This window comes from Chelonoidis abingdonii, chromosome 2 (genome assembly GCF_003597395.2).
Source record: "Chelonoidis abingdonii isolate Lonesome George chromosome 2, CheloAbing_2.0, whole genome shotgun sequence".
NCBI classification, from domain to species: domain Eukaryota; kingdom Metazoa; phylum Chordata; order Testudines; family Testudinidae; genus Chelonoidis; species Chelonoidis abingdonii.
The window spans coordinates 53,257,536-53,284,235 of NC_133770.1; the positions used below are offsets into that span (position 1 = coordinate 53,257,536).

The 26,700-nt window shown below is 42.3% G+C and overlaps 2 protein-coding genes across 7 annotated transcripts in view; one reads left to right on the plus strand and one right to left on the minus strand.

Moving 5' to 3' along the window:
- Positions 1–7,070: 7,070 nt before the first annotated feature.
- RPA3 (replication protein A3) lies at positions 7,071–18,096 on the minus strand. 2 transcript variants are annotated; one of them, XM_075062373.1, is made up of 5 exons: positions 17,912–17,999; positions 13,808–13,924; positions 10,980–11,054; positions 9,662–9,770; positions 7,071–7,762 (listed from the first exon to the last, which is right to left on the minus strand). In XM_075062373.1, the coding sequence occupies exons 2-5, from the start codon at positions 13,844–13,846 to the stop codon at positions 7,680–7,682; spliced, it is 306 nt and encodes a 101-aa protein (XP_074918474.1). In that variant the 5' UTR covers positions 13,847–13,924; positions 17,912–17,999; the 3' UTR covers positions 7,071–7,679. The 2 variants fall into 2 exon arrangements, with proteins under 2 accessions (XP_074918474.1, XP_032635999.1); XM_032780108.2 differs by lacking the exon at positions 13,808–13,924 and having other exon boundaries at positions 17,912–18,096.
- Positions 18,097–18,118: 22 nt separating this feature from the next.
- UMAD1 (UBAP1-MVB12-associated (UMA) domain containing 1) overlaps positions 18,119–26,700 on the plus strand; it is a 174,084-nt gene continuing 165,502 nt past the window's right edge. For 2 of the 5 annotated variants that reach the window (XR_012655214.1, XM_075062372.1), the window contains exon 1: positions 18,119–18,359. The gene's annotated coding sequence lies outside the window, so the exon portion shown is untranslated. Of the gene's footprint in view, positions 18,360–19,842; positions 19,944–26,700 lie in introns of those variants that run through there. The other 3 variants (XM_075062367.1, XM_032780100.2, XM_032780103.2) reach the window with 3 other exon arrangements.

Genomic DNA, 26,700 nt, shown 5'->3' on the forward strand with positions numbered 1-26,700 from the left:
TTAGCCTCGGAGCATGGACGCACAACGCCGAATTACTGTGCCTAGTGTGGCCGCATGAAATCGAATTTATAATATCAGTTTTATAAAACCGATTTTAGCAAATTCGATTTTATCCCGTAGTGTAGACGTGGCCTCAGACTTCCCTCCTTCAACCAGTGGGGGCAGACCATAATTTTTATGTTAATGTTTCTATAAGTACATACCTTTCATCCTGAAAAATCCCAAAGCACTGCTGAACCTTCCCTGCTTCCCTTTCATGAAACCTTTCATGCTGAGAGAGGCAACCTTCAGACCTCTGTTGTTTAAATTTAAGACTTTGGATCTAGACAAAATATTTAAGCATCCTGCTAATCTGAAGAGAAGATTAGATGCTTGGAAAACAGATCAAAGAGGCTGCTGGTGCTTGGGCTATTCCAGTTGCTAACATGTCCTGTTGCGTTTAGAGAAAATGTATTTCTACTTTGCTAAACTTGCATGATGATATTTTAAAGAATACTTGATTTGTGTATTATACTGCTTCCTAATTCCTCTCAAATTGCTGTATATATTTATATTCAGACAAAAACTTATTAGAGTAAAGTACATTACAAAGACGACGTAATAGCCCTAACGCTGCATTATGAACCCAGAAATTAATTAAGATTTAAGGTTAAACTTAAAGAAATTAAGGTTAAACTTAAAGAATTAAGGTTAAACTTAAAGAATTAAGGTTAAACTTAAAGAAAATCCAAACATATTCAGGTATGGACATGTACATTTCTGGCACCCAAACAACCTTAAGTCAGTCCTGTAGCTATATCATGCAATAACTATATGATTAAGGCATTTTAGTGTTTGTGGTCCTATAGCTGATTACACTGATTTTTTTAAAGACCTTTTTCTTCCCTCATGGTATTGTTAAAGGGGGAGGATGTAATTTGAAATTAACTCCTAAATTATTTAATTGATGTGTAAAGTCTCAAAATTAATCATTTAAAAATACATGCTATAATTTTGGAGAGGACACACTTTTTCATACATAAGAGATTGAATCCCTGATTTTTTGGTGCAAACCTTAACTATAGAGCTGCAATTGGTGCCTTCATAATAAATGTATATAATGTGAAATGGACATTTTCCTAACTCTATTTTAAACTTTTGAGGCACATTCCAAAGATCTTGTCTCAAGTAATGAAGCCGTAAATAAAAATGGATAATTCCAAACAGAATACCTGCAAAATGTCTACTGGCTAAATTGTAAGAGAAGGGTGATAGATGCATCTTCAAAGAAACTTGAAGTGCTGTAGTTTTTATGCATAAAATTTGACAAATGGTATTTTTCTCATTTCAGTGAACAATGCTCACTTGCACCACCCTATCAAAAAATGAACATGTTCATCCAAATGATGAATGATAGGCAGCTCATTAATCATTCATACTTTTTAATGTTCCAAATGAGAGGCTTCAATAGATCATATAGCAGTCATCAGTATCATTACTGAAATTGATTCTGCCATGGTGAGTCTGAGCTAGAAGTGGTTAGCATTTTAATAAAGACATTAAGACAGAGCTTTTAAACAAATAATAAAAGCACTAAAAGGTCACCGTATGTAGTGCCTATCTAGGACCATGAAATTAAATAAGGTGGTTTAAAAAAACAACAACCTACTATACCAAGTACTAGAGAGAGAAAATGAGTGAGGTAATATCTTTTATTGGACCAGCTTCCGTTGCGGAGAGAAAGAAGCTTTCGAGCTTATACAGAGCTCTTCTTCAGGTCTGGGAAACTTATTCTGAGTGTCACAGCTAAATACAAGATGGGACAGATTGTTTGGCAGAAATAGTTGATGCATATTTCAAAGGATCATTCAGGGTAAAGGTTGACCTTCCTCCAGTCATAAGGCGAGAAAAGCAGCTAGGAGGGTTGTTAGTGGGTTATGGACTGTTTTAATAAGCCATAAATCCTGTCATTCCATGATTTTTAGTGTTTAGCAAAGTTATGAATTTAAGCTCCCATCTTGTATTTAGCTGTGACACTTTTAAGTAAGTTTCCCAAACCTGAAGAAGAGCTCTGTGTAAGCTTGAAAGCTTGTCTCTCTCTCTCAGTAACAGAAATTAGTCTAATATCACCCCACCCACCTTGTCTCTCTAAGATCCTGGGACTGACATGGCTACACCACCACTGCATATACACAGTACTGACATTTTCCATTTAGGGCCCCAAGATCTGCCTACTGGCATTCCTTGAGGATGCTATATAAGGCTATACTAAATGTAAGGCTTTTCTTTTGAGGGAGTTCTAGGGTGGAAGATGCTGCTCAGGGGTAACATTTAGGGTGAGTGTTTTATATTCTGTGCTGTGCATGGCTTATTTTATTTGTCATTCCATGGGATTGCTGCTCATTCCTTCATTTACTGTGACTTTAAATCATTTATTGAAATAGCAAAGAATGAGAGAGAACCAGAAAAGGCACCTTACACATCTTATTAAATAAATTCTATGCAGTCAAATGCTAGTTTTGTTTTCATTGCTCAGTGAGGGAAGGGACATAGGTAAGAAGAGGTACAGTGACGGGGAACTAAGAAAATATGGTGAGACAATAGAACAGGAGTAGGGTTACTTAGCCTGGAAAGAAGTAATCCAAAGGTGCTTGGCTGAAGTACTTAAATCACAAAGGGTATAGGAAAAATAGAAGTCTTTTTTAACCCCTCCACATAATACAAGAAGAAGGGGCAGTCAGTGAAATTAAAATTCAGTAAACTCATAACAAAGTTCTTCTCTATACCCATTTTATAGTCTTCAGCACATGGTATTCACTGCAACTGAAAGTTACTGAGATACTATGCCAGGATTACAAAAGGAACTAGTAGTGTGTCTAATGGTTAAAGCAGGAAACTAGGATTCAGAACTCAATGACTTTTCCTAAATCTATTGCTGATTCATTAGTGTTTGCAGTGTTGTTGTGGCCATGTTAGTCCTAGAATATGAAAGACACAAGATAAAAGCTATTATCGCAACTCTTAGTCCAACAAAAGCTTTCACCTTGCCTATCTTCTAACTGATTCATTATGTGAATTTATGGAATCTTAGCTTCTGTGCCTCCATTTACCCATACATATAATGGTTATATCATACGTAACTATCTCAGTGATAAATTATGTTACTTAAATATGCAAGATGCTTTATAGGGCCAATAAGGCAAAGTGCCAGACCCCCAAAAATTATACTTTCAAGACATGATACAATCAGTAAGACAAAGGATAAGGGTTACAGTAGCATCAGGTGTGAATATGAATGTGTGTACAGCACCTTGGAAAGGAAGATGTACAGTAACTTAAATATGATTAATTACTATCCACTTAAGCGGTTTGTTTTAAGACTGCTACCTTTTGTCACTGAAGGAGTACCTTCTGTGTAAAATCAACAAAAGCAGCCAGATCCCTAATGGACAACATGAAGTCTCTGGAACATCTCCTTTGTAGGGTAAAAACTCTGCATGAGGTAGATTCTATTAACTTTAAGGTTGAGATTTTTTTGAGGTTAGAAGGGTGAACTACTGCTAAAGTTTATAGCTATGCAAAACAGGATAAAAATAAATCTTAAGATTCAAGGCATAAAATGACCACTTAAAAGGGTCAGGAAGGAATTTTTTCAACCAATTTTTCCCTCTCTTGATAATGCTCTCCAATAATCAAGGATGTGTACATGAAGAGGGGAGAGGACAGGTGATTCTCCATGCTCAATTCTTGGCAACTGAAAATCTTGCCATGAGGTCCAGTTATTAGCATGAGTTACAAAATCAACAATTTTTCCTTTTAGAAACTAGATTAAGACCAAATATTCATCACGGACAAAACAAAAGACAAGAAGTTTATCTGACCTAGGCATGATTTAAAATCAAAACAATGTAGCAATGAAAGGCTCTGTATCCTCTCTCCAAAAAGGTGATCTCACTACTAGATTAGGGGTCTTTGTAATAATCCCTAAAATATGAATTGCTTTTCATAACAAACTATCTGAATCTATAAAATATTTTGAGCCACTAAAGTATTATTTGATCATAATGTTCAAGTGAACATTATCCTCATACCTCAACTGCAGTGTTTACTGTTCCCTGCTGTTGGCTAAATGTATGACAAACCAATCCAAGTAACATACAAGGTGGGATTTGGTATCATAAGGAAGATTTACATGAACATTTTGTTCCATGGCTGAGGCATGCAGCCACACCCAGCACTCAGGAGGATGTATTTCTAACTATAGTAGACAAGGCAACAGTGGCTCCCTGTATTGTGTATGAAGTGCTGTCATTATATAGCGGTGGCAGGCGCCATTTATTTTGTTCAGTATTTTAGTTTGTGTCCTGTTCTCATGTAAATTGTACTGAAAGATCAGACTTTTGCATTATCTGTTCAGATGATTTTATCTATTGCAGTAGCACAATATACACGTATGCAACAAAGATCATCTTCCAAGCCTTGACAGATAATAAAAACAGGACTCAAATGCCTATGAACAAATACAGTAGAGCGAAAACAAGAATAGCAGATATTTCTTCTGCACTCTTAAAAGTGGTTGACTGAAAGTTGCTGGACACTAAAGAGCTACAGCAACGAGAATGGCAGAGCCAGCTTTTCTGCATTGCCTGATGACTGATCCCTGACCTAGAAGAACCATCTCAGGGATTGAGAATAGTTCACTGTCCAGTCTAAGGATGTATAAGTTTAACCAGTTAATGGATAAGCTTGATGCTTATCAGTTTCTGTTAATGATTGAACTCCATACAGGATCATGGCTGCTGCCCTGCGCAGAACCCTGGGGGTGGGTCAGCAGCCAGGACCTCCGTGCACAGCTGGGAGCCTAGGCACAGGGCCAGCAGCTCAGACCCCAGGATGCTGAGCATGGGCCTGGCAGATCTCCCCCTAAATGTGGGGTGCTGCAGCATACTCCTAGTTCTCCAGTTAAATGTTTAACCGAGAGACTCTTAATCGGTTACACGGTTATTGTTTTTGTTATGTACATCCCTAGTCCATTCAGTCCTTGATCTCTTTAAGAATCTCTCCACTTGTACTAACTGAAGTAGTCTGAGGTAGTAACACTGGGGATTGTGTTACTGTGGATTTAAGGGGTGTGCGTGCCCCAGAATGTGATCAAGCTAATTGCCACCATATTATGCGCATTCAGCCACCATTAATAAAATAGAACACCATAGAGTTAAGGATTAATTTGAATAAGAAGGCTTTTCAAGGTCAAGTCAAAACTAGCTGGCAGTTTCTGCTGAGCAGAATGGGAGGAGGGGAGAGAAAGTCAACAACTGAGACAAAGAAGGTAAGTGGATGAAGAACCTTGAATTTGGGCACCTTTGATATAGAATTATTATTATGATTAAGATGGTTAGGAATGTTTGTTGATAAGTAGTTTATTGAACGTTAGGAAAAGTGATTTAGTAGGTGTTAGTATGACCTATGTGTTTTTAGAATTTAGTTATAGAAGACTAACTGTGTATTTTGGAGCAGTCCTCTGAAGCCATCTTAGATGTTTTTCCTGACACCTTTTCTCCCCAGCAGGTGAACAACTGACCACTGTGAATCTGCTGTTAATTACTCAATACCATTCCAGATTTTAGTTAAATACTTGGGATGTTCTAAACCTTTTGCTTATGTCTGTGTGTGCTTAAAGCTAATAAACTTCAGTTTTAGATAGAGCATGCTTACTTGCATTAATCTTTCATCAGACGGAATTGCTGTGTTCCTAATGATTTATACTTGACACCATCTGGAACGGAACAGTAAAGTTACTACTGTGGGTTCTGAAAACCCTGGGTAACAACTGAACCAGGATGGATTCATTTCTCACAGGTGACTGAAAAACTCCCAGATGGCAGTAACTCTGTTGTTGCTGATCTGATCCAAATTTGAACTAGTCATCTACAGGTGAAGAGAGCGTTCCATCTTATTTTAGTGAGCTACTCCCTCCAGATGCATAATTTTAATTAAAATTAACAGCACAGTTTCCAGTAATTACTATACAGTTTAGGTAGTGTCATGAAGATTCAAACTGAGTGACTAGCCCCTGAAGAAGAAGCTGTCTTTGAAAACTTTTGTTTTCCCACTACCTAAAATGAAAATACTGCAAAATGTTTAAACATACCTCTTGCAGGTGGCAAATAGCCATAAAAACTGGCAAATATTTTAGTCTGCATAGAACACTAAAAATTTAGAAAAGGTTGCATACAAGAGCTTATTCATCATGGACACACTTTAATAAGATTCATTAACCAAAATGACAATGAATTAGGGAGCAGACTATACAAAGTGTCAGATTATTTTCCCTTTGAGATTTTGTTCCTGAAAACATGTTAACTTAAAAGCTCTGAAGACTCCTGTTGGTTCACAAAACATATATAACAGGGGTAGTGGCAATGCAAACTTTCCTGCCAGTGTTCGTCTCAGGGCTACCTTTAGCAATTAAAATAGTCTCATATCTTTTCAGTTCTTGGTGCTTATGCTTAGATTGCCCACAAGAGTGCAGGCTGCGGTAGGTTTTGTGATATGGTCAACTCCATTTGAAATTAGCAAAGACAACTAGAAACAATATTTTAAAAACTGTTTATCAACACTGGTAATTAGGTATCTTACAGGTGCTCTCGCTGGTTTGTGTTGGAGAGTTAAATTAAAAATTACACGAGGCAGCAGTTGAATGTGATTTATTTAGTTATTACTAAAACAGGGCCGGCTCCAGGCCCCAACATGCCAAGCGCGTGCTTGGGGCGGAATGCCACGGGGGGCGCTCTGCCAGTTGCCGGGAGGGACGCAGGCGGCTCCGGTAGACCTCCCGCAGGCGTCCCTGCGGAGGGTCCACTGGTCCCGCGGCTCCAGTGGACCTCCCGCAGGCGTCCCTGCGGAGGGTCCACTGGTCCCGCGGCTCCTGTTGTTCTTCCTCAGGTATGCCTGTGGGAGGTTCACCGGAGCCGCGGGACAGGCGAGCAGCAGAGTGCCCCCCGCAGCGTGCCGCCGTGCTTGGGGAGGCGAAATGGCTAGAGCAGGCCCTGCTAAGAAATGGTTATGTTAAAAATAGACAAGTCGTAGCATTTAATTCAAATCAGGTTTGAGGCTTTATTGCCAAACTAAAGAAAGGGACTGTTTCCAAGACATAAGAACTCATACCCAAGCTTGCATAATCCAAGTTTAAAGATACTCTTTAAAGCTACAGCCCATAAAATGTCTTAATTTTAAATACACATTTCCTGCTAAGTATCATATAGAACACCTGATACATGTGGTACTAGAGGAAGCACACCGAAACTTAAACATTGATTTTTTTTTCTCTTTTAAAAACACAAACCAATCTGCTTACTAAAACATTCCTCTGGATACACAAACATTACACACACACACACACACACATATAAAATGCCTGAAAAATGTCAAAATAATATTTTACTTCTTACTGAAAAGATCTCAATTCCAACAAAACTACATTTTTTTTTCATAGGCTGCACTTAGGATTGTTAGTAAAGATGCAAGGACGAAATAAAAGTCAGTAGCACCTTGCCACAGTGTCCAGTTCAAATAGCAATTGGCCAACAGACATCTCTTGAGCACCTCCACGAAATAATTTCAGCCTCTGTGCTCAACAATAAAATTACACCATGCAGTTATTGTCTACTCTGAAGTTGGAAGGTGTGTGCCAAGAAGTATCAATCATTCCTTGTAACACCAAATGGGAAGTACTCAGGAAATTCATGGATAATTTTCAGTGCTTCATTGTAAAGCGCAAGATCTGAAAGAGGGACAGAAAACATTAAGACATTGTGACAAATGGATTAAAATGCTAACTAGCCCAATATAACAAGGTTGACACATTCACTATTTTTACATTATGGAGTTTGAGAAAGTTCTTCCTCCTTCAGCTGAGTCTTACCATTTTTAGGCCTCTTTAGCTATAATTTCCTTTGATAGATGAAAACAAATATTTAGAAGAGGCTGTAGTCCAGAGTGCACATATTAGTTATGTGATGGGGGAACAAAAAGATAATTCCTTAGCAGCTATGCTGGAACTCCATGGTTTGGAAAAGTACTGTATTCCTCTTGCCAACTTTCAGAACCTTGTATTATGAAAGTGGCTACTACTGTTTATCCACTTTCTCTACAACATCTGTTTATTTGACCTGCCTCATAGTCTTCTTGGGTCTCCTCTTGAAACTAGGTGTGGTGGTTTTTTGTTTTTTTTTGTTTGTTTGTTTTTTTTTAAGTTCTTCTCTTGGGAAATCCTTGTCATGGTTAATCATTTGTTGCCCTCTCTCTACCTGGTCTATTTCTTTATAGAGTTGGGGGGGTGTGACCAAATGTAATTATTCTTATGTTATTCACAATCCTCTAGTCTTGACTAACCTACGTCATTCATAAATTTTGCTACCTCAATATTTGCCCTTCTATTAAGTCATTTATTTACTGATACCAAACCCAAGAAAGGGTGGGGGTACACCCCTATTAGCCTCCTTCCAAGTCCAATGAAACAGACCAACAAATGAACCATACAGGTCTGTTGCATCTTACGCGAATTTAACATACGCAATTTCAGCTTTACGCGGTCGGCAAAAACAAAAAAAGAAAAGTAATTTAAATACTGTTTCTGTACTGCGGGAGATTCCGCCCACCATTCAACTCAATGTAATTTTGACTATACACAGTTTTCGCTTTATGCGCTAACTGCGGAACAGAACCCCCGCGTAAAATGAGACAGACCTGTATATTCCTGCTGTCTCTCAAATTTCTAATCCGTGAGAAAGATTCACCTCATTATCTGACTACTGTTTCTTGACTAGCTTCTTGTGAGGGACTTTACCAAAGGCTAAAAAAAAAAAACTATCGATTTCCCTTTATCAGCTATTTTGTGGACACCATAAAATAATTCTAACAAACTGGAGACACGTTCTCTTTACGGAAGCCACGCTGGTTTGTACTTGTCATAAGTATCTAGGTGTTTTATAATTAAGAAGTAATCTTTGTAAATTCCTCTATTGTCCTTCAGCCTCACTTTCCCACACCACCAAAACACTAGCCAGTGAATGGAGGATTGAAGATAGTACTCTGCGTACAAATAGCAGGTGTGTGCTATGTTCAGAAACCAGTGACAGAGCAGTACAAATGATCTACATAAGAATACTCTTTTTGGCTTGAACCAACTCCTGCATAGGGACATTAACATTATTGTATTTTTTTACCTTTCTGCTTTCTTTTCTGTTCAAGGTTCTGTAATTAAGACACATTACTTATGTAGCCTCCATATCTAAGCCTAAGGACTTTAGGGTTTTTAGCAACTTTCTTGTTTAGGTTCTTTCTAACTAGCTTTCCCTAAATTCCTCTCTGTCCCCAAAGTTCAATACCATAATACTACATTTTGGTATGATGTTTCCTGAGGATATTGAGTGTAATTGCATTATGGTCACTAACTCTGGAACAAAGCTCTGGCACTGCATGGAACCCTCTGTATCAGTAGCAGAGATTTCTGGAAGCAGCTTGTGAACGTGTAGAAAGAGCTCCACTCACCACACTGGCAACTCCCAAATGGACCTGACTCATGAGAAAGGATTAGCAGACATGCTCCTTCCTTCACTGTGGAAATGTTTATAATCTAAAAAGTTATGTATGTTATTTGTAAGGCTTATGTTTTACTTACCAAAAGCGCTTTTATCTTCTCTGAACTGGACATATGACATGCACATGATAGTTGCCTGATTTGTAACTCTTCCCACTACTTCAATGACACCAGAGAGTTCTTCATCTAACTAGTAAATACATAGAAATTAAATCATCACCAGAGTAGGTTTACTATTTTGTGCATGTCACTAGTTACACACCCAGCTACAGTTTAGGAAACAATGTTTGTTACTGTAATTTGTCTGTTCCATTTCACACAATACAGTACTGCTGAAAAATAGGTCTACAACCTAATTTGTTATTTAAAAGATCTACACCTTTATAACCAAGAAAGGATTTAGTATTGTCTGTAACACACAGATTAGCAGCAACCAATGGGGATCTTGAGTGGGTTATGTCCTTTACAGTACAGCTGGCTCACACTGCAGGTTGGTGCAAGAGACACGTAGGTGCCATGCTTACCAGAGGTGCAGTAGGAGAAGAGTTTTTGTACTCTGAGTGCGCTGCTACAATTGCAACAGGCTTTTGCCTAGACTGTGAAAGGAGTGTTCTTCATGTGTTTCAGCTATAGGTGCCTATGCAGGAGTCACAACGTAGACCCTATGTTTAGGTACCTAAAAGTTAGTAGCTTGAGCCCAGGTAATGAAGATTAAAAAAAGAAAAACTAAAATCATCATAAAGGTTGGCAATCTAAAGGTAAGTGCTTTCTTAAGCCATTTCATTATTTCTGAACATCTAGAATTTATTGCCCACCTACCAATGAATCTCCTAGACTATGAAAAACAGGACTTTTGTTCCAGAAGGATAGATTACCTTAGGGGCCTCTGTGGGCCCTACCAAATTTCTAGCTATGAAAAACGCATCACGGACCGTGAAATCTGTATAATATAGGGTAAAAGACCAGATTTCACGGGAGAGAGCAACATTTCTCAAATTGGGGGTCCTTAACCAAAAGGAAGTTGCAGGGGGATGGGGAATGTCACAAGGTTATTGTAGGGGGGTCATGGTATTGCCACCGTTACTTCTGTGCTGTCTCCAGAGCTGGGTGGCCAGAGAGTGGTAGCTGCTGACTGAGGGCCTAACTCTGCAGGCAGCAGTGCAGAAGTAAAGGTGGCAATGCCATCCCATGCTATCCTTACTTCTGCGCTGCTGCTGGTGGCAGCTCTGCCTTCAGAGGTGGGCTCCCAGCCAACAGCCATCACTCTCCAGTGAATGGTTTCCAAAAAGGAGCAGGCCTGAGCTCCCTCTAGGCATTTATTGTCCTTTGAGTACATGATTGGGGGAAATAAAAAAAGTTAGGACCAATAATGTTAACTTCCAAAATGACAGAAACTTACAGGCTCGCTCAGTTCAACAGTTGTATTTTTTCCTTCTCCATCCGAAAGGATGAAAAGTTTCCCTGATGGGTGAATCTACAAAGAGATTATTAAGTACATATCTTCGAACTATCAAAGCAAATTTTTTCTGAATTCTAACTTGATTCTGTACTGTACATATCATACATTCAAGAACAGTAGAAGTGCGTAAATTAGCTTATTCCCCATGTCATCTTAAAAATATTTTTAAGATCAAAATTCTTACTTTTTACCACCATTTTACATTTTTTTCCCTTTCTGTCAGAATAGCCAATTAAAAAAGCATCACTTGTTTTTAGCTACTTTCAGGCTATGTCTACACTATGAGTTAGGGTGTGATTCCCCTGATTGTGTACACATACGCATGCTAATTCTCATTAAGCTAGCACAAGCATAAACAGCAGTGTTGCCATGGTAGTTTGAGTAATGACAGCAGAGGCATAGCTGAGTTGTGCTGAGTACATACCCAATAGTTTCAGGCAGGTTTGTCCTTGGCACAGCTCAGCCATGTTTCTGCTACTGCAATCAGTGCTACTATGGCCACACTGCTATTTATACTCATGCTAGCACAATGAGAGCTAATGCAAGTATGTGTACATGAGCAGAGGAAGCACAGCTAGTTTGTAGTGTAGACATAGCCTCATTTCTTAAAAAGCACAGTGCTTGTGATGCAAACACAACAAGAGCATTATTTTTAATGGTTTTCACTAAAAGTTTTTTAAAAAAGTCAAATATATATATTGATAAGCTTTGTAAAAACCTTTTAACCAAAATCAAAATTATGACATTGCTATAACAGCATAGCATCAGATACATCCACAATGAAGCGTTTCCTATGCATATGGAAGAAATGCAAGAGATGTTTTTGCTTTATTTACAATAGTTATAATAATGCCATCTAACAGCATTAAATAATTTGTATTGTTGTTACGAAAAAGTGACCTTTTAGGTGCTAATTAAGAATTGGAAAAATTTTATCTTATATATTTATCCAAAACAGCTAGTAGAGATCACATTTTCTAACTTTAAGAAAAAACCCATGACTCATAAGCTATCCATTCTCAGGTCTTTGTTTCTGTATGAAGCATGGATTGTGTTTTTAAAACACAAGGCATGGATCATGCTCTGAAGGTCAGCACATCTGGATTCTGTCAAACCAAAAAAGTAATAAATACCAGAGTGGAAAAGGTGCCACTGAACTTCAGACACAGATGTTCAACTTCATCAGCTGCTGAGTGCTTCCACTAACCTTAAAAAGTCACCGATCTTTACTTCTTTTTAAAAAAAAAATTTTTTTTTAAAAAACTAAATATAGATGACAGCCCTTAAGATTACTATAACTAAAAATATTAGAGTATTCCCCTTACCCAGTGCACTGAAGTTATTTCATTGCTTCTCTATAGACAGGTTTCACACAGCACCACAGGAGAGAGTCATTTTAATAAGCAACTCCATCTTCCAGTAAGACAACAAAAGTTAATAACGGGTTATGGAGTAGTCATGGAAGTTTTCAGGCATTCATCTGTGACTGACCCCTACCCTTTCTGGGTGATCAGAGAGTAAAGGATATCTAAGCAGGGTGGGTAAAAATCTTTTTTTTTTAAATAAATCAAAAAAATCTTTTTTTTAAAATCCGATTTTTTGGATAAGTTTTTTCCTCAAAAAGCATTTTATCTGAAGATACATTATAGCTCATATCATGGAATAGGGATTATAAATTCTAATTCTATAGTACGAGAATATATTCATGAAATGTTTAAGAAAAGTTTTGTAAATGAGTTCCAATAGTTCATGGATTAGAGATCCACTCATATGGGGTTCCAGGGGCTTCTGTCGAAATTATTTAGGTTAATTTTTCTATCTATCCAATGGGACTCAGTGCTCAGTCTAGAAGATATAATCAGAGATGCTTAGTTTTGCAGTTCTCAAACTCTGGATTTGCGTTTCCAGAAATAACATGCTTGTTAACAGCAAAAATCTTTTTTTAAAATAAATAAATAAATAAATAAAATAATAGAGAGGTGAGAAATAAGACCCCAACCTAGTGTCCCTCTGCAAATTTGTGTACACAGAGTCAATCCCTTACCTCTCTCTAAAAGTGCAAAGTTTCAAAAAAGTTCAATAAATAGAAGATTGTTGGGGGCAGAACAGATCTGGACAAGGAGAAGTCTGGAGATAAATGTGAGAAGGCAGGGACAGGCAGTAGAAACAAAAGTGAAACTGTTTGAGTAGCATATTCCAGAAGTCTTGAGGTCTTTCTGAGTGTACCTTTAATTGATTAAGATCTACCATACCATTCTGTCACTAGAAGGGAAAACCTGAAATGTCAGCAGGTCAAAGAGACCCAGTTTGGGAATATTTTAATGAAGTTCCTCTACCTGTGGGTAAGATAGACATGCAAGCAAAATGCAAACAGTGCAACAAAGAAATGTAAGGCCTGGTTGCCCAAATGAAACAATATCATGAGAAGTGTTCCTTTTCAGGAGGAAGCAACAGTGAAGATGATGAAAGGTTGGTAAACTTTTTTATTTCATACTTCTTTCTTAAGGACTGCTTGTCTTCCTTCTGGACTATTCTTGAATTTTTATGTTTCAGCAAAAACTATAGTGTTACTCTATGGTACTATCATTTTAGATGCAGTTGTGATAAAAAATAGCTGAAATAAGCAGATCTTCCTTTTACAATTTCACCTTTAAAGTAGTACTGAATGTCAGTGAATGCAATGAGCAATACTAAATGAGCAGTATGGTAATAATAATTAAATAACTGCATTAACTTTTTTTGTTTATGAGAGTCCATCCTCAACATACAGGATTCTGAAGACTATCCACCTTCAAAATCACTATCATTTTCTATAGTTTCAGAGTTATCTGCTGATGATCGTGTTTCAGTCGCATCACGTATGTCACACAGCCACAGTATATCACCTGCAGCAAAAAGAAAAAATTGCCCGGTTTGTTTATGCAACAAACTCTCCTTTCCACATGATTGAAAACCCACACTTCAGTAACACGGTTCAGTCATTAACAGCATACAGTCCACCCAACAGAGCAGCTGTTGCAGGCAAATTGCTGAATAAAGTATATGAAACAGAAATTGAGCAGTGTGCAAAAGAGTGAAATAGTGAACCTGAGTCCTGATGGGTGGAGCAATGTCCACAATGATCCTGTTGTATGTGCTTGTGTGACAACAGAAGAAGGGAATGTCTTCCTTACAGAAACAATTGATACATCAGGAAATGCACACCCAGCAGACTATGTACAAGAAGTAGCAGTAAAAGCTTTAACAAACTGAAAAAAACAGTGGGAAGGAACCAAGCTAACGCTCCCTCAAGACTTGCGATGGAACTCAGTAGTGTATTGTTTTGAGCACTATATCAAGAACTGGCCTAATCTGAGGACAGTTTGTGAACAAAATCATGAAAAATTAGATGGCACAGCCAAAGTTCTCAACATTGGGCTTAAGAGACATGTTGAACACATGCTGAGTACCCTGAAGCCTATTTTGTAGCCTTGAACAAAATGCAGAGAAATAGCTGTTTGATTGCTGACACTGTTGAAATTTGGAAGGAACTGATTGAGATCTTAAAAAGAGAAATATGCAATGACAGAGTTAAATTACAAGTGTTAAAAAAAACAAAACAAATGGGACAAGCACTATCTCCAGTTCATTTTCTTGCAAATATTCTCAATACTCAGTACCAGGGACAAACCTTAACTGCTGAAGAAGAGGAGTTGGCATTATGGAGGGATAATTTCTGGATGTCCATGTCAGAGCCAACTATAATAAACTTCAGAGCTAAGGGTGAACCATTCAAGAAATATATGTTTGCTGATGATGTTTTAAAGAAAGTCACACCAGTGAACTGGTGGAAGTCACTTAAGCACTTGGATTCAGAGACTGTTGAAGTGATGATCTCTTCTTCTGGCAGTGTAGAAAGAAAATTTTCTGCCTTTGGACTAATTCATTCCAAACTGAAAAATCGTTTGGGTCCTGAAAAAGCAAGAAAGCTTGTTTTTCTTTTCCAGATTATGAACAAACAGGAAAATGAAGGTGAAGATGACTGAGTTAGCTGCAGAAGCCAATATTTTAAGTTTCTCACATTAACCTGGCTGTCACTCGATTTAATTTTTGTTTTTGAAAATATTTCATTTAACTATTTTAGTTAAAAACAATTAACAAAAACAAACCTGATTTAAAAAAAACTTGAATGTTTAACTAAATTCAAAAATTCATATGCTTGTTTTGTTAAAATATTATGTTTGCTGATGAAGAAAAAAATCCAGAATACATAACCTTGCTGTTTTAGTTACATGAAATAATGTAAATGTCTGTCTGGTGAGGTTCTCCTTCTAATACAGCATAGCAAGGAAATCCTCCAAATATTAATGATTAACCTGTTGAATTAGACATAGTTCACCTCCCAATGACTTCATAAATATCTGCTTCAATTACCTTTGATAAATGAAATAACCAAACAAGCATTCATTTTCTGACACAGCTGTAAAACTTATCTGAAAAGTTTTCAAAATAAATCACTTTAAAAATGTTTAGTGTACCTTCTAAAAGTGAAACTTACATCTGTCTCTGAGTTGTTGGTTGTTATAACCTTAACATATGTACTTCACAAGAATGTACTTTTATGTAGAAATCATTATTAAATCGAGCCTTCCTGACTAAAAAAAACCAAGAAGTTGTTTTTGTTAAACAGACTAACACGGCTACCACTCTGAAACCTGTCTTCCTGATTAGTGATTTAAATCAAATCCACTCAGTATCTAAGATCACTTACAGATTTTAAAACTTCCCTTGATGAAGCAAATATATCACCTATCCTCAAACATGCAATATTTGACTTATACTAAAGAAACCTTCAGTCATGAACTGTCCTTCAGCATCCAACATCCCTTTGCTAAACAAGCTAATTTAGAAGCTAGGGGAAAAAAAACAGTTTCAAACACTAGCTGTCAGCATCCTGAACCTGTTGGGCTTCAAAGCTGTGCACACAACAGACACAGCACTTCTTGTGCTGGTGGATGACTTCTTATGCCCGTATTCACAGGAAGTACATTCATACTCATCATGTTAGACATCTTTGGGCCACTTGATATGGTTGATCACCAGATACTTCTGCCTGGCTCCAAAAAATTGCAGGGGTTGGGGATAGATCAGAAATTCCTGAAATGCCTCAACTTTTTCCTTTCAGAGTAGTTCTGAAGAATTGCCAATAGTAATTTCTCCTGCACACTGTTTGATTTTATATGAAGTCTTTGGAAGAGCTAAGGAGACAAGGCAGGCTGAAGTGCCAACAGTATGCAGATTATGCTCAAGCTGACATCTCATTTACATCAAACTTAAAAACAGCAATTCTTCCAGCTCTCTCAATACTTAGACAAAGTCACAGTTTCTTGATGAAAAGCAGCTAGCTAAACAGGAACCCAGGTTAAACCGAATTGATGCTGGTTGGTTCTGAAGTACTACTTTCTTCCTATTGCTTCAAAAAATACTCCCATTATCAAAGGTCCTTAATTATTAAGTTGGTTCACAGTATGAGGTCCTTTGAACTGCTCCATGCATTTGGGTACCCAAAGAGCTAGAGCAGCAAAAAACATCAACTGTGACTGGCCAGAAGATTGTGCCTTGTCTTTTTGAGACCAGCATTCATGGCTTCCAGTCTTGATTACTGCAAATTATGCCTATGAATGAAGCCAAATGCTAATCTGAGTGGCACAAAAATGCAGTAGCCTGTCTGTCTAACAGCCCGGGTCCCAAAGGCCAGGAATACATCACCTGGCTCCAGTTCTCAAGACTAGTTCTCTACCTCCAGTTAAAAGTCCAGTCTGTATATTCAAAGCCCTTCAGGAGTCTGACCCTTTTTACCTAAGGAATTGTTTCTCCCTCTACAACCACAGCCTCCCTCAATAAAACCTTGTCTACACTTAAAAGTTTTCACACTTCAATTATTATGGCACAGTTAAAGTGGCAACTCACACCCCCAGCCCAGATGCATTAATACCAGTGTGATAGTACTTCCACCTTATCGCAGTTTGGTGAAGCAAACCAAGCTATACTAGCATAAAATACTTTACGTTGGTTTAAATGTGTCTATGCTAGGGCGCTGACTGGCAAAACTATGTTGGTAAAAACACCCACTATACCACCATAGTTCTCCAGGTAAAAAATTATGTCAAGATCAAGCTTAGCATGTTTGACCATAACACTGAAAGCAAACAAGCCACAGGGAGAGACTCATTCTTGCAGAGAGATCTGGGAGACTAGAGACATGCTGGCATTGTTATTTCTATTTGGGTACACTTGACAGATGCAACGTCACGGGGCTTTGTAAATATCGTAGCACTAGACAGATATAATTTGAACTACCTGCAACTCATTTTTAAAGACCCACTAGATCCGAATTTGCTGGTGTCCCCCTACCTATGGAGCCGGGAGAGGAGCCGCAGGCAGCGGGCGGGTACCCGGTGCAGAGCCCAGAGCTGGCACGGCGGACCCCGCGGGGCTGGTGCTGCCATGCAGGGGAGCCGGGGGTGGAGATGCGGCACGGGGCGCTGGGTCTGCGACACCTCGGGCCAGGACCGTGGGTAGAACCTGGCGCGGTGCTGCCTGGCTCCAGGGACCAGCTCCCCAGGAAGGGCTGTGAGGGGATTCATAGCCGCCCCCTCCCGCCCAGTGTCGCCGAACCTGCGACCGAGAGGAGCCGCGCAGCCCGGAGCCTCATGCTGCCCTCGGGCAGAGTCCAGCAGCGGCCGACAGTCCCTCAGAGCCTGGACCCCGGGGACATGCAGGGAGGCAGCGGGCTCCAAACCCTCTGGCCTGAGGAGTCAGAGGAACCGGGCAGGGAGCGGCCAGCGGCGGGGGCAGGGGCAGGGCCTGGGTAGAGTCGGGGGTCCCGTTACCTTCTCCAGTCGGCCCACGAAGCAAACAGGCTTCCCGAGATGCTGCGCTAAGTGGCTGGTGGCGATGCGGGGCCGCGGCCCCTCGTGCACGTCCCCCATATGGAGCAGTCCCAAAGCTCGCGCCGCGCTCTCCACAACAGGTCACAGAACCCTTCGAGCGGCGGGAAACCAGCACTTCCGCTCTCCGAGCCCGGCAGTCACCTTGGCAACAGGGGAGGGGCTTCCTCTCAGGCCGCCAATCGAACGTGACAAAATCCGTTACCGACGCCCTGGTGACGTAGGCAAAAAGCCCTTCTTACTGCGTATGAAAGGGAGGGCGGTTGTAGTCTTTATGTTGGGTGTGAGGGTCGGGGGGAGCTGCCTGGCGATTGAACCCGGAAGCGAAGGCGTCAGTAGCAGCGTCAGGTGTCGCGGTTCGGTTCGAGAGAGCGTCTGAGGCGGGTGCGCGGTGAGTGAGCGGAGCGGGGCTGAGCCTTCCCCGCCGCGCGCCGCAGTACCTGCTTGAGGGGAGCCGCTTGGGGTTGCCCCGCCCACACCCCCTGGAGCGCTGAGTGCGCAGAGGTGTTAGGGGGCGACTGGGCTCGTCTCTCCCACACACCTGTTGCGAAGAGCTGGGGATGGTGGCTGATCTGCCTCGTTCCTAACCATTCCCTATTCTGATCAGAGCCCTGACTCCCAACTCCATGAAAGGCAGCTAGGTCATGTTTCCATGTGGGTGTATTTCTGGAGGGGTTTGTGAAGGGCTGTGAGAAGCTGCTCAGGCTTTAGCTACACTTGAATATAAGAATGGCCATATTAGGTCAGACCAAACGTCAGTCTAGCCCAATGTCCTGTCTACTGACAGTGGCCAATGCCAGATGACCCAGAGGGAATGAACAGAACAGCTGATCCTCAAGCGCTCCATCCCTGTCTCCCATTCCTAGCTTCTGGCAAACAGAGGCTAGGGACACCAGCCTGGCTAATAGCTATTGAGGCACCTATTCTCCATGAATTTATCTAGGTTTTTTTTAAAACCTTGTTATAGTTTTGGCCTTCACAACATCCTCTGGCAAAGAGTTGCACAGGTTGACTGTGTGTTGTGTGAAAAAAATGCTTGCTTTTGTTTGTTTAAAACCTGCTGCTAATTAATTCCCTTGTTCTTGTGGTATGAGGAGTAAATAACACTTCCTTATTTACTTTCTCCACAGGAGTCATGATTTTACAGACCTCTACCATATCCCCCCTTAGTCATCTCTTTTTGAAGCTGAAAAGTCCCAGTCTTTTTAATTTCTCCTCATATGGAAGCTGTTCCATACCCCTAGTCATTTTAGTTGCTCTTCTCTGTACATTTTCCAACTCCAGTATATCTTTTATGAGATGGAGTGACCAAAAATGCCCAGTTTTCAAGATATGAGGATACCATGGATTTAAATAGAGGCAATATTATATTTTCTGTCTTATTAGCTATCCCTTTCTTAATGAGTCCCAACATTCTGTTTGCTTTTTTGACTGCTGCTGCACATTGACTGGATGTTTTCACTTGAAATTATTTAACTATAACTGAAGTTGCTCAGGGGTGTGAATAAGTCCCCCCTCTGAGCAATGTAAGTTATACCAACCTAAGCACTGGTGTAGACAGTACCATGTCGGCAGGAGAGCTTCTCTCTCCAACCTAACTCCTGCCACTTATGGGGGCTGGAGTTAAGGCTTTGTCTACACTACTGGGGTAATTCAATCTAAGTTATGTTATATGTGAATAACAGCTGGAGTCAGTGCAGCTTAGGCTGACTTACTGCCAGGGCTTTGGAGTGGAGCTGGAGCACAGAGCAGCTCTGGAGCAGTGGAGCTGCAGGTTTTTGCCTGGAGCTGGAGCACAGCTCCAAAGCCCTGCTTACTGAGGTGTCTACACTGTGCTGCATCTCCTGTTGACTTATCTCACTCCTCTCTTTTGGGTGGAGTCCACCAGAGAGCGCTCTGCGGTTGATTTAGTGGGTCTTCACTAGACTGCTTAAATTGACCCCTGCTGCATTGATTGGAGCAGCCTTGATCCCTGGTAAGTGTAGATATGCCTTAAGTCAGCGGTTCTCAAACTGTGGGTTGGGACCCAGTTTTAATGGGGTCGCCAGGGCTGGCTTAGACTTACTGGCTCAGGTTACAGGCCCCCTGCCTGGGGCAGAAACCCTTGGGCTTCAGCTTTGAGCCCCCCCAGCCAGGGGCAGTGGAGTCAGGGTTTGGCTTTGGCCCTGACACCTAGGATATGGTGGGTTCCAGGCTCGCCCCCCCCCCCCCGGGTCATGTAGTAATTTTAAAAAATCCTCCCCCCCATCCCTCTCCCCCCCGCCCCCCGGGGTCACAGTGCAATGAAGTTTGAGAACCCCGGCCTATGTCTGTGCATCTGTGCTGATGTAGCACTTCTTGTGTACCTGTAGCCTCTATGTCCAGCCAGAAGGAAGTACTTGGACCTAGGGTTTATATAGTGCTTACCAGACATTTTTGATTTTGTTGCCTGAGTCCCCTGTTGGGCCGGGCTCTTATTGTTCTTTTTTCACAGTGGTGCAGTAAATTTGACTCCAGTGGTGTAATGTTACAAGGGGGTGAAAGTTCATGCACCTAAACAAATGTGGCCTGAGTGCCTAAGGCACCAAATCTCTCACTAATGTGAGCGCTTTACTGTCTGGAGTGTAGTGCCTCACCCGGACCTGGAAGTGTGAATTGATAAAGGCCGTTGGTGGATGAGGCCAGAGGAGAAATTAGAGCGTCAGGATGGGATGGGAGACAAACTTTACTCCCTACTGGTGGAGATGAGTTTTGTTTCATTCTTTGAAGATATTATTTTAAGGGATAAGGGCTAACCACTTCTTTAAAAACCTAAACTGCGTTTACCTTCACATTTTGAGGTTCTCTAATTTAATAGGGGAAATCAGTGGTCAGTATGGACCTGCAAAGGCCAGCTCTGGGAGTTGCTCCCCATTACTGTGCTTTAAAAGTAGCTTTCTGCAGTGCTTGGGTCTCCTTTACCAAGGAGTGCTGCTGCTATTCTCAGGGCCTGTGGGTGCAATTGGCTTTTCCTGCTGCCTCATCCATGGGGGATACCCAGTGCCAGGTCACTCTTCCCCCACCCTCATTGCCTAGTGTGCAAATTGCCCCTCTGCCTTGACTGACTTTCCTCCCACTCCAGTCAACCTTCCACCATCAATGAAGTTCTGCTTGTAGTTGCTAAGGATCCTTATTCCATGTTAATTCTAGTTAGCATTTTCTTTTGCCTCTCTCACCATCAACCATCCAATTCTCCTTGAGTTGTTCTCCTACTTGAGAAAGGAAAGAACACTCAAAGTCTCAACGCTGAGCTTGTTGACTGCTACTTTCTGTTGGTGCTCCCAAGGAGGTTTGGTCCCTCATCCCTTTGGTGTCTCTGCACTTCTGCCCCTGCTCCAGTGGGTCCTGACCCAGGGCCCTAGGGAACAGGTGCTTCCACAACCAGTCTCAATCACCCAGTACCTCAGTCGCGCTCCCTGAGTCACTTCCTAACCTTCTTTCCAAGGCTGGTAGTCTTGTGACCTCTGCTGTCTCTCTTCCGTTGTCATTGGCAGTCAGTTGAGGTGGTCTGTTGGAGCCTCAGCCCAGCTGACTTCTGGGTCTTGGAGTTCCGGCGGTTTCCTGGTAGGAGCCTGCAACACACATCTGCTCTTGTTGGAGCATGCCCAGCAGGGGCGAGGGGATGTGGCTTCCTTGGCTGACAGAGTGTAGTTAACCCCTTCTGAACCATTGCAGGGTAGGTACACCCTGTCACTGTATTCTTGTACTTCTTAGTGTACTTGGACTTTCAGAAAGCCTTTGACAAGGACTTTCACCAAAGACTCTTATCCTATGACTACTTACTTTGGTTAAGAGGGAAGGTTCATTCATGGATCAGTAACTGGTTAAAAGACAGGAAACAAAGCATAGGAATAAGTGTTCAATTTGCAGAATGGAGAGAGGTAAATAGCAGGGGTCTCCCAAAGACCTGTACTAGGGCCAGTGCTGTTCAACATATTCATAAAGTGTCTGGAAAAGAGGAGTAAACAGTGAGGTGGCAGAGGTTTCAGACAATACAAAATTACTGAAGGTAGTTAAGTCCAAAGCAGACTGTAAAGTGTTACTCACAAAACTGGTTTCAGAGTGGTAGCCCTGTTAGTCTGTATCAGCAAAAAGAACAAGGAGTACTTGTGGCACCTTAGAGACTAACAAATTTATTTGGGCATAAGCTTTCGTAGGCTAAAGCCCACTTCATCAGCTGCATGCAGTGGAAAATACAATAGGAAGATATATATATCCCCCAGCTCCAACAAGAGTCGCCCAAGACTCAAGGTCTAGACAGATCAATCTGAGCACAGCCTGGATTGACTACAGGAAAGCCTACGACTCAATGCCCGCACACGTGGCTCTGTGAATGTCTGGCGCTATACAAAGTCAACAGGACACTAAGGACCTTCCTCAAGAACTCAAATGGAACTATGGAAGACAACACTGGAAGTCAATTCAAGGCAGTTTGCACAATGTGGCCATCAAATGCGGCATATACCAAGGTGATGCACTGTCCCCGCTGCTGTTCTGCATAGGCTTAAGCCCCCTCGGCCAGATAATCACAAGGACTGGATACGGGTATAGGTTCAGGAGTGGAACTACCATCAGCCACCTCCTCTACATGGATGACATCAAGCTGTATGCTAAGAAATGAACGAGATAATCGACTCGCTAATCCACCTGATGCAGAGATCTACAGTGAGGATATCGGGATGTCATTCGGACTGGAGAAGTGTGGGCCGGATGGTAGTGAAGAGAGAGGGAAGGTAGTCAAGACTGATGAGGTGGAACTACCAGCGGGCCACATAGCAGACATACAGACCAGCTACAAGTACCTTGACGTCCCGCAGTCACATGGAAACCATGATGAGGAGGCAAGGAAGACAGCAACATCCAAGTATCACCAAAGGATAAGACAGGTCCTGAACAGCCAGCTCAGTGGAAGAACAAGATACCCTGCCGTGTATAGTGAGCTGACCAAAGGAGGACATGGAGGCTGCCGATGTGAAAACCCGGAAGCTCCTCACAATGCACGGAGGTTTCCACTCCAGTCCAACACCAGAGACTGTATACCAGCTGGAAAGAAGGCGGGCGGGGCTTGGTGAGCGTCAAAGCCACTGTCCTGGATGAAACCCGGAACATCCAGGAGTACATCAGTAAGATGGCCCCGAAAGATGAGCTACTGAGAGAATGCCTGAGGCAGCAGCAGACATGGGAGAAAGACCAAGCGGAAGAAGCGCCATGGCAAGACAAGACCCTGCATGGGATGTACCATCGACAGATAGCTGAGGTGGCTGACATTGGGAAATCCTACCAGTGGCTGGAAAGGGCTGGACTAAAAGACAGCACTGAGGCACTGATCATAGCAGCACAGGAACAGGCACTGAGCACCAGATCCATTGAAGCAGGGGTCTACCACACTTTAGAGAGGACCCAAGGTGCAGACTGTGCAGAGAGGCTCAGAGACAGTCAAACACATAGTGGCAGGGTGTGTAAGATGCAGGCAGGAACAGCATACACTGAACGGCACAACCAAGTGGCTGGCATTGTGTACAGGAACGTCTGCACAGCGTATGGGCTAGACCTTCCCAAGACCAGATGGGAGATTCCACAGAAGGTTGTGGAGAACAGCAGGGTAAGATTCTGTGGGACTTCCAGATCCAGACGGACAGGCAGTACTGGCCAGTCAACCAGACGTCGTGGTTATAGACAAGGACCAGAAGACAGCGGTGGTGATAGATATAGCAGTGCCAAGTGACAGCAACATCAGGAAGAAGGAATATGAGAAGCTGGAGAAGTACCAGGGCCTGAAAGAGAAATTAGAGAGGATGTGGAAAATGAAGGCCAAAGTGGTCCCAGTGGTGGTAGGAGCACTCGGGCTGTGACTCCTAAGCTGGGTGAGTGGCTCCAACAGATCCCAGGAACAACATCAGAGCTCTCTGTCCAGAAGAGTGCAGTGCTAGGAACAGCTAAGGTACTGCGCAGAACCCTCAAACTCCCAGGCCTCTGGTAGAGGACCCGAGGTTGAGGAAGACACATACCACCCATAGGGGTGAGAGGAGAATTTTTTTTTTTTATATATATACACACACATAGAGAACATGAAAAAAATGGATGTTGCCCATACGCAATTCTAACGAGACTAATCAATTAAGGTGGGATATTATCAGCAGGAGAAAACTTTTGTAGTGATAAACAGTTGACAAGAAGGTTGTGAGTAACAGGAGAGGGAAAATTAGCATGGGGATATGGTTTTTTACTTTGTGTAATGACCCCTCCACGTCAGTTCATATTCAAGCCTAATTTAATAGTGTCCAGTTTGCCAATTAATATCAAGTTCTGCAGTTTCTCCTTGGAGTCTGTTTTGGAAGATTTTGTTGTTGAAGAATGCGACTTTTAGGTCTATTAATGAGTGACCAGGGAGGTTGAAAGTGTTTTCCAAACTGGGTTTTTGTGTCATGCATTTATTCTTGGTGGTCCGCTGTAAAGAATGTCGGTTTGGCCAATGTACATGGCAGAGGGACACATGATGCGCATATATCACATTGGTAGATGTCAAGTGAATGAGCCTTTGAGTGGCTGATGGGTTAGGTGTCCTGAATGGTGATGTCCCTTGAATGATATGTTGGACAGAGTGGCCAACGGCTTTATTAGCATGGTATAAGTTCCTTGGGCTGATGTGTTCGTTGTGTGGTCTGTGGGTTGCTGGTGAGTATCTGCTTCAGGTTGGGGGGATTTGTCTGTAAGGGAAGAGACCTGGCCTGTCTTCCCAAGATCTGTGAGTGATGGATCGTCCTTCAGGATAGGTTGTGGATCCTTAACATGATATGCTGGAAAGTTTTTGAGAGTTGGAGGCTGAAAGGTGACGGCTCAGTGGCATTCTGTTACATTCTTTGTTCGGGGCCTGTTCTGAAGTAGGTGACTTCCTGAGTATTCTTCTGGCTCTGTCAGTTGTTTCTTCACTTCAGCAGGTGGGTATTGTAGTTGTAAGAACGGCTTGATAGAGATTTTCTGTGGTGTTTGTCTCTGTCTGAGGGCGTTGGAGCAAACTGCAGTTTTATCTTTAGAAATCTTGGCTGTAGACATGATGGATAACGTGTGTGATGTGGTCTGGATGAAAGGACAGGAGGCGCATGTAGGTTAGAGTATAGCGGTCAGTGAGATTCCAATGGCATGGGCGGTAAAGTAGTATAGCGGTGGACTGGTTTATCGTGACAATCACTTATTAAGCACTCAGTAGTGTCAAGGACGTGGATCTCTTGGAGCTGGACTAGTCCAGGCTGAGGTTGAGATGGTAGGATGGAAATGTGTTGAGAATTATGGTGGCATTCCTCAATGGGCTTTTTGCCGTGGTCCAGATTAAGTCAATAGTACGCACAAGTAGAGTCGAGACGATTCAAGGTCGATAGAGCTGAGGCAAGCATTGTTCACTAAGTCTGCCATAAAAATGTTGGCATACTCTGTCGGGCCATACTTAGGTACCCATGAGCAGTCTCCGCTGACTCGAAGGTATACCATTAGGCATATATGATCTTTGATATTAGCAGGTAAAGTTATAGCCCAGTGGTCTGTGATGGGGGATGTTGGATGGATGGGATTTGAGTTACTGCAGAGAATATCTTTTCTGAGTGCTGGCTGTGGAGTCTTGGACACAGCTCAGGGTTAGACTGATCGCCATACTTTGGGGTCAGGAATGAGATTTTTCACTCGGGGCAATATGGCAGACAGGCCTGGAGGTTTTTTGCCTTCCTCTGCAACGGAGGAGGCATGGTGGTCACTTGCTGGTGGATTCTCTGCCGCTTGAAGTCTTAAAACCACAATTTGAAGACTTCAATAACTTAGACATAGGTTAGGAGTTTGTTATAGAAGTGGATGGGTAGGATTTTGTGGCCTGCTTTGTGCAGGAGGTCAGACTAGATGATCATGTTGCTTCCTTCTGACCTTAGAGTCTGAGTCCTCACCCACAAATTTCACACATTTGAGGACAAAGTCACAAAGTTCAGCTGTGACATTATCAGGGATACTGTTCCTGACAGCTTGTAGTCCATCTCTATGTGGAATGTTGGTGTAGAGGGCTTCTACATCCATAATGGCCAGGATGGCGTTTTCTGGAAGATCACCAATGCATCGTAGTTTCCTCAGGAAGTCAGCGGTGTCTCAAAGATAGCTAGGAGTGCTGGTAGTGTAGGGCCTGAAGAGAGAATCCTACATAGCCAGACAATCCGGCTGTCAGGGTGCCAATGCCTGATGAGGCATCCAGGATTTTCAGGTTTGTGGATCTTGGGTAGCAGATAGAATACTCCTGGTTGGGGTTCTAGGGGTGTGTCTGTGCAGATTTCTTCCTGTCCTTTTTCAGGGAGTTTCTTGAGCAAATGGTGTAGTTTCTTTTTGGTAACCCTCAGTGGGATTGGAGGGTAATGGCCTGTAGTATATGATGTTAGAGAGCTGGGTGCGGCAGGGGATTGGGGTGCAGGAGGGGTGTGGCAGAGGGCTCAGGGCAGTGGGTTGCAGTGCAGGAGGGGCACGGGGTGCGGCAAGGGGTCCGGGGTTGGGTGTAGGGTGCGGCAAGGGGCTCAGGGCAAGGGGTTTGACTGCAGGAGGAGTTCGGGGGGCGGGCTCTGATCCAGTGCGCACTAGGGGCAGGGCAGGCAGGCTGGATGCCTGCCTGCCCTGCCCCCGCGCTGCTCCAGGAAGCAATTGGAACATGGGGAGAAGAGGTGCAAAGGTGTGTGTGTTGCTGTTGCTTC

Bases quoted from the DNA above. Each gene is read 5' to 3' on its own strand.
- RPA3 (XM_032780108.2), bottom strand. From the start codon at position 18,010: ATGGGGGACGTGCACGAGGGGCCGCGGCCCCGCATCGCCACCAGCCAC. The intron at 9,771-10,979 runs GTAAGTTTCTGT...TGTATTTACTAG, and splicing joins CTGTTGAACTGAGCGAGCCT to TTAGATGAAGAACTCTCTGG. The intron at 7,763-9,661 runs GTAAGTAAAACA...TCCCTCTTTCAG, and splicing joins AGAAGATAAAAGCGCTTTTG to ATCTTGCGCTTTACAATGAA.